The sequence below is a fragment of the Cynoglossus semilaevis genome, chromosome 8 (assembly GCF_000523025.1).
Source record: "Cynoglossus semilaevis isolate Cse_v1.0 chromosome 8, Cse_v1.0, whole genome shotgun sequence".
Lineage (NCBI taxonomy): Eukaryota > Metazoa > Chordata > Actinopteri > Pleuronectiformes > Cynoglossidae > Cynoglossus > Cynoglossus semilaevis.
In genome coordinates this window covers 273398-280308 of record NC_024314.1, presented here as the reverse complement: position 1 = coordinate 280308, position 6911 = coordinate 273398, and the positions used below count along the sequence as shown (strand labels likewise).

At 37.7% G+C, this 6911-nt stretch overlaps 1 protein-coding gene across 1 annotated transcript in view; it reads left to right on the top strand.

Moving 5' to 3' along the window:
• The first annotated feature begins 1189 nt into the window (after positions 1–1189).
• LOC103381416 (glycylpeptide N-tetradecanoyltransferase 2-like) overlaps positions 1190–6911 on the top strand; it is an 8574-nt gene continuing 2852 nt past the window's right edge. The window contains exons 1-8 of the mRNA XM_025058021.1: positions 1190–1335; positions 1436–1544; positions 2523–2667; positions 4039–4157; positions 4247–4338; positions 5562–5678; positions 5881–6051; positions 6776–6911. Of these exons, the coding sequence (XP_024913789.1) occupies positions 1316–1335; positions 1436–1544; positions 2523–2667; positions 4039–4157; positions 4247–4338; positions 5562–5678; positions 5881–6051; positions 6776–6911 (909 nt within the window). The 5' untranslated portion in view covers positions 1190–1315. The remainder of the gene's footprint in view (positions 1336–1435; positions 1545–2522; positions 2668–4038; positions 4158–4246; positions 4339–5561; positions 5679–5880; positions 6052–6775) is intronic.

Genomic DNA, 6911 nt, shown 5'->3' with positions numbered 1-6911 from the left:
ACAGGAGCAGACACTGGTACACAAGCCTAGAGCGCCCTCTAGCGGCTGTCAGTGTGAAAATAACAAACATGTGAAAGTCACATAAGTCGCAAACCCAGCCAAAGGATGAAAAAAAAAAGTGCGACTTACAGTCAGGAAAATACGGTATTCAGACAATATTTTCAGAGCAGGCATCAAAATAAGGGTATAACAAGTATTTACAAACTGAAATATCCATCGAGTTTCAGCCAATTGTTAAATAAAATGTCACTTTTTTTTGCTTTAAAGGTCAGAGGTTAAAGGGAAAACCACACAGATCTTATTGATAGAGAAGCAAATTGTATCAAATAATCATTTATTACAAAGGATAACATTAAGGTTAGAGGTTCAAACAAAGTGTGTAGAGAGTTATACGGCTCACCCAAGGAGTGCGCCATCTATTGGGGAAATGCATTCATTACACGATGAAGGCAAACTGACAAATGATATTATGATTGATTAGTATAATTTGGACAAGTTTGGAGGCCCGGATTAAAAATCCTAATGGGCCATCCTTGACCCCCAGGCCGTAGTTTAGCTATGTCTGTTCTAACCCCTCCTCCTAATCACAAAGTCAAAGCTTTTCTTCTTGCCTTCAGTCGTCTCTTCATCTCTTCAATGTAGTTCTCTGTGTAAAAGAAAACAACAGTAACAGTTTTTTTTTTTAATTTTCCTGGCTTTACCAAAGCTTTGACTTTTAAATGACTAACTCGTTTTGTCGTCCATCACAGATGGAATAACTTAATTGTCGGTCTTTTGAGAGAATGTTCTACAATAGTCAAGGCCGAAGTACGTAATTGGAATTTTGTCATTGAAAAGCCAGCAACTGCAGCTTACAATATAATACTTTTTTTTTTAACTGTTTGTATTATGTTGTTTTCTTCTTCTAAAATGAGCTTAAATTATGTATTTCTAGAGTTATGACTGCTAACTCGTGCTAATTATGCTGATCACATCCGCATGAAATAACTTTCTGGGCTATAAACAAAAGAATGTATGGGAACTCCGCACTCCAGAAACCTCAAGCAATTAAATCTGCTGCCTGGATCAAGAAGCTCCGGGCTTTAATCTGCAGCAGAGCTTCAGCCAGCAGCAGCAGCCTGACACATGAAGACCGTGAGAAGTTAGTATTGTTCTCACTTATCTATCTTCTGGCTGGGAGTTGGGCTTGGTTACTGAGGCGGTGACTGTCCTCCCTTCTGCTGCTTACAGAGATAAGAGCCAAAAAAAAAACGACTTATGTGTCAGAAAACAGCCGCAGTTTGCCCTTGACTTCAACGGCTTGCATTTGTTCCCAATGACTGATTCAGGCCTGCTGTGAGTATGTGTGCTTTTGACTGTTGCTTGGAGGAGAGAGATATAAATGAACGGCCCCGAATATACAGGCACATACGGTATGTCATTGCATGTCTTATAGCGATAAGAAGCTGGGAGTAGAGGATGGAGGCGCGGGGAGAAAGAGCAAGAAGAAGCCAAAGGGCGAAGACGCTTGGAGACCACTGGGACCCAGAGACCCGTTTGCTATGGTTTGTGTCTCCGCGAGGAAGAGTGAACGTATGCAGCTATGAGTTTGCTAGTTATGGTCTTCTGACAGAGGGTGCACTTTCACTAAGGATGACAAAAACAAATGGCGTGTGTGGTTAAAAACAAACTGGAAACTAAGTGGAAACACTATATAGAACACAACATATTCTTAACATGTTATACACTTATATATGTACATGTATATGTATGTATATGTACATATGTGTGTGTATATATTAAATATATTTTCTCTTTAATACTAATTCAGAACAAATGTGTATATATATATAGATACATACATATATGTACATATGTGTGTATATATTAAATATATTTTCTCTTGAATATTAATTGAGAACAAATGTGTGCATATATAGATACATAGGTACATACATATATGTATATATACATACATATATGTATATGTATCTATGTGTTATGTATGTATGTATTGACCTATCTGTGGACCACACCATTAGATATCAGATATTAGATTGCTTTTTCACCAGAGGAAATCAAAGTCCACGTGCCTTTGTAAAGTGTGCAGCCTTGAAAAATTTTTATTCCAAATTCTGTAAACAAAATCAGTAATGAGTTTTTGATTTAGTGTTGTGCCTAACCTGAAATGAATTATTTTAGGACCTTTGTGTTTAAAAAGTTTTGTTTTGATTTGTAGGATATTGTTTTCATCCATTTATCAAGTGAGGTAGCAGTAAGACCAATAGTTCCTCTGGCAGAGCAGACAGAAAAAAGAAAAAAAAAACATGTTCTGTTCAGCGGAAAAACACCTAATCTGAAACATATTAGATCAAAGTAAGTGTTAGATTCAGTCATCAATCAGGGTTATTGATTTGGCAGCTCGTGAAGGGTTCACATACTGCAGATGACCTGGAACCACTAATAACTACAGTGTTTGTTTTGACTAATTAAATTATGATTTCATTTTTTTTTTTTTTTTTTGGTCCTCTCCTGTTTCATAGCTGGATGCTCTGCCAGAGAAGAAGCAACAAGAGATCCAGAAAGCCCTCCACCTCTTTGCTCTAGGTCCAAGTCCACCCAGGAGTCTGCAGGAGGCCGAGAGACACACTTATCGCTTCTGGGATACACAGCCTGTCCGTAGACTGAGTAAGTATTTGTCACTCACCTATGCTAACGAAGTGGCAACATCATAATCTAGGACAGGTATGGGCAAACTAAGGCTTGTTCAGCAAACATATCCAAATTACAGAATTTATCAATATACTTCTGCCTTTTCCCTGCAATATCCACATTTCCCCAGTAGATGGCGTAAAAAATGATAAAACATTTTAGCCTTTAGGTACGACTTTTACATGTCATTTATCTTAGTTCACACAAACACTCCATCTATCTACTCCTGTTCAATTTTCGGACAATTGTGGCCCACGAGTCAAATGTTTGTCCACATCTTATGTCCTAGTCCACATCTAGGACATAAAAACATCAGAAGAGTCTGTCTTACCCCAAGAGTTCCCAAAAAACAACACAAAGGAAAGAGAGTAAATGTAGCACAATCCAATGTATGGCGTACAACCAGCGAAGGTAATCAAAGCCGTCTATGACAACTAGTTCACGGCACAAAGGAAGGAGTAAATAAAGAGTGGTGTACAACCAGCGAAGGTAAACAAAGCCGTCTATGACAACTAGTTCACGCTCGGAATTTGTTTCAACAGCACAGGTTCACGCAAGGCCGACAATTTGAACATAAGCTAACTTGCTTTTACGAAGTGACCCTGAATCTTAGAAGTTTCAGCAAAAGTATTAGTTGGACTTTGTACGTTTGCGCAGGGGTTTTCAGGGCTGTAAAGCCCTTACAGTTGACTGGTTCCTTCCAGGATTCCTTCCATTTTGACTACCTTCTCCTGCATAATTGAATTTCTTTCCTTTTTAACAGCGTTTCATCAGCCATCTTCAAGGTTAAGGACAGAGAATGTCTTACCATTGCTAAGCCTTTTATGAGACATGTCAAAGGAACAATCAGACAGTGCGAAGCTTTGCCAAGACTATTCAGTTCCAATCTAATCAGTTTTCTTCCTTGGACCATAACCTAATCTAATCTCCAACTCACCTCTCTGGCTGCTCCACCTTAACTGGCTCCACCTTAACTGTCCCTCTGATCTGCTCATGGCTGATCTTGTCCATCCTGGTCACTCCCTGTGAAGATCTCAGCATCTTCATCTGTGCCATCCTCCAACTCAGACTTTTTGTTGATTGGACGGAGTCGCTGACTCTAAACCAACCACAATCAGACTGACCAAAACATAACATGCCCAGCTTCTAAAAGTCGGGGGCGTGGCCCACCAGTATGACCTGACATGCTACAGCTAATGATAACAATGCTAACAACGTGCTGTTTACAATAGTGTCCAGATCTATGGGGTAAAAAATGGGTAACTGAGCGAACTTTTTTTAAATTTTTTGACACAATTGTTATCTTTTTACATAAGCAAATTTCATTATTCTTTCTCCTAATCATAGAGGACAATGCTACAAGTCACGGTCCAATAGTAGAGAGTGAGGCCGGTGTTCGCAAAGATCCGTACTCTCTGCCTCAAGGTTTTTTTTGGGACACCCTGGATCTGAATAGCTCCTCTGTCGTGAGTTAACGCAAACAGAATTGTGTAAAAAAATATATATATATTTTATATATATTTATAAAGCTAACAAATAATTGGCGTTATTTTAGCTGCGAGAGCTTTGCGCTCTGTTGAATGACAACTACACAGAGGATGATGACAACACCTTCAGACATGACTTTTCTCCTGAGTATCTGCAGTGGTAAGTACAAGTCCTTCTAATTATTACTGTGCTGGTCTGGTTCCGTATTAGTAGAGTTTTTGTATTTATAGCGGTTGTGTTTATACTTTTCGTTAACTGGTGATGAGGATTTACAAATAATTGAATTAACCCATGTGTTTTATCAATATTTTCTGATTTATACACATAACATTTTGAAAAATATATTTTGGTTAATAAAAATATAAGTGTACTTAAAAAGTTGAACGGAACTATTTTAAAAATTGCCATTGACATTGGTTCTGTAGTTTGAAGTTCGTAAAAAATAAATTCAGACTTAAGGTTATTATTATATTATTACATTAATTAATTTACCCCTGTAAATTAATTGATCAAAGATAGTGTTTGTTTGTAATTATTATAGCATATACACATGCTGGTTGGGTCATCAGAATCACTTGAGCTAATGGTTCAGATAATAGCATAATTCTGCTAATATTGAGCCGATAATATCGGTCGCGCAAACCTCTATATCAGTATTATTTGAATCCATCAGTAGATTTTCAAATACATCTAATCATCAAAAATAGTGTTTCCAGTATATTTGCTTAAACCCAGGCACTGCGTTATCGAAAAAAGAAAAAAAGAACAGTAGAGATTCTCACAGTTATTGCATAATTTTGCTAATATTGAGCTGATAATATCGGTCACGCAAACCTGTATATCAGTATTATTTGAATCCAACAGTAGATTTTCAAATACATCTAATCATCAAAAATGTTCTTTTAAGTAAGCTGAAATATTGCTAAATATTGGTTAGCCAAAAACGAGCCCACAAATCTGTTCTTTTATATCCACCACATCTCAATTATTTCTATGAAGTGACTGATCAAAACCCAGTGATAGCTTTTCTATTCCCTTTAATTTAACACAGGATGAATGATTAGCCATAAAGTAAAAAAAATATTTTTTTAATGATCTGTTGCCGGTCAACACATGAAAGTTAAACTGTAATAACATTAAAGGTATCCTACCCCACGGGGAACACTTGCAGCTGACGCTAATAACACTTACTGGGAAACTAATAATTAAGAATCCAACAACGGAGCAGTGTCTCGACCCAGAGCTTAGGAGACACTAACCCTTTTCATTCAGCCTCATGAATTCTTGCTCAGTCCTTAATTGGAAGCTGGGATGAATCAGGGGTCACTTAACTGTAATTACATTCATTCTAACTGCAGAAACCCTGATTCTCTCCTCCTCAGGACTTTACAGCCTCCTAACTGGCTGACCCAGTGGCACTGCGGTGTGCGCGTTAGCGCCAACAAGAAGCTAGTCGGCTTCATCGCTGCTGCTCCTGCCCACCTCCGAGTATATGAAACGTGAGCAATGCCCGCAAATATATGCGTATATTTATGTTCATAATTTAGTAGGCGATTTTTATGTTGTGTATACAGTTCATATAAAAGATGATAAGTCACATTAACATTCAGAGCGCTTGCTTGCTAACAGATCTGAAGCAGCTATTACATTACCATTTTACGGCGTACGTTTCAAAGCAAATGGTCTGAATGTGTCGTGCAGCCTGAGGCAGATGGTGCACGTCAAATTCCTGTGCGTTCATAAGAAGCTGCGCCTCAAGCGCATGACTCCAGTTCTGATCAGAGAGGTCACCAGGCGGGTCAACCAGCAGGGCCTGTGCCAGGCTGTCTACACAGCTGGGGTGGTGCTGCCAGCTCCTCTGAGCTCTTGCAGGTAAATTCCAGGCTTTACTTTTGATTGAAGGGTTGAGTGAAGCCACAATCATCAAGTTCAGAAACCATATTTTTTTTGTCTTTTAATGGTTTTATATTCACACACTTTGCCTTTTAAATGTTTCTATCAACTAAAGTACTACTGTTACGATACCACTACAAATTCATATTATGCTACTACGCTAGTGTTTTCAATACAAAAAAAAGATATTTCAGAAAAAGTATTTTTCAAAAAATATAATTGGCATATTTTTTTATCTATTTATAAGTAACTATTATTTCATGCTGTTCCTTAAGAGTAAAATGTAATCATTATTGACATCTACAATACAATTTTTTTTTTCAAAAAAAAACATAAAGCCATAAAAACAAAACATGGCACGTCTCAAATGAAAAAAAAAAAAACCTAGCTAAAAAACAGCTTTTCACGTTAGCTGAAAGATAAGTTGTAAAATTGCGCAGCAGTAAATTAATATTTGCCACAAAATATGGAAAAAATAGCAATATAAAAACGAAATAATTATTATAAAAACTGCCGTGTGTAACATATTGGCTAAAAGTTATCCTAGGTGTAAGCAAATGAACAATGCTAAGCATAAAGAAGCATTAACTTAGCATAACTAGCATGGGACACCCTGACTGTGCCTTTTAATGACTGAGTTTCTATGTAATGGTGTGATGTGTTTATTTTTTACTATTAAATAAATGAATAACTTGCTTTTCAGAATCCGGGAGCGGCCTCTGAATGTTCAGAAGCTAATGGAGGTGAACTATCCAGGACTGAAACCGGACGTGAGTCTGCAGCGAGCGCTCAGGTTTAATCGCCTGCCAGAGGTGAGGAAACGCTGCCACCTAGAGACA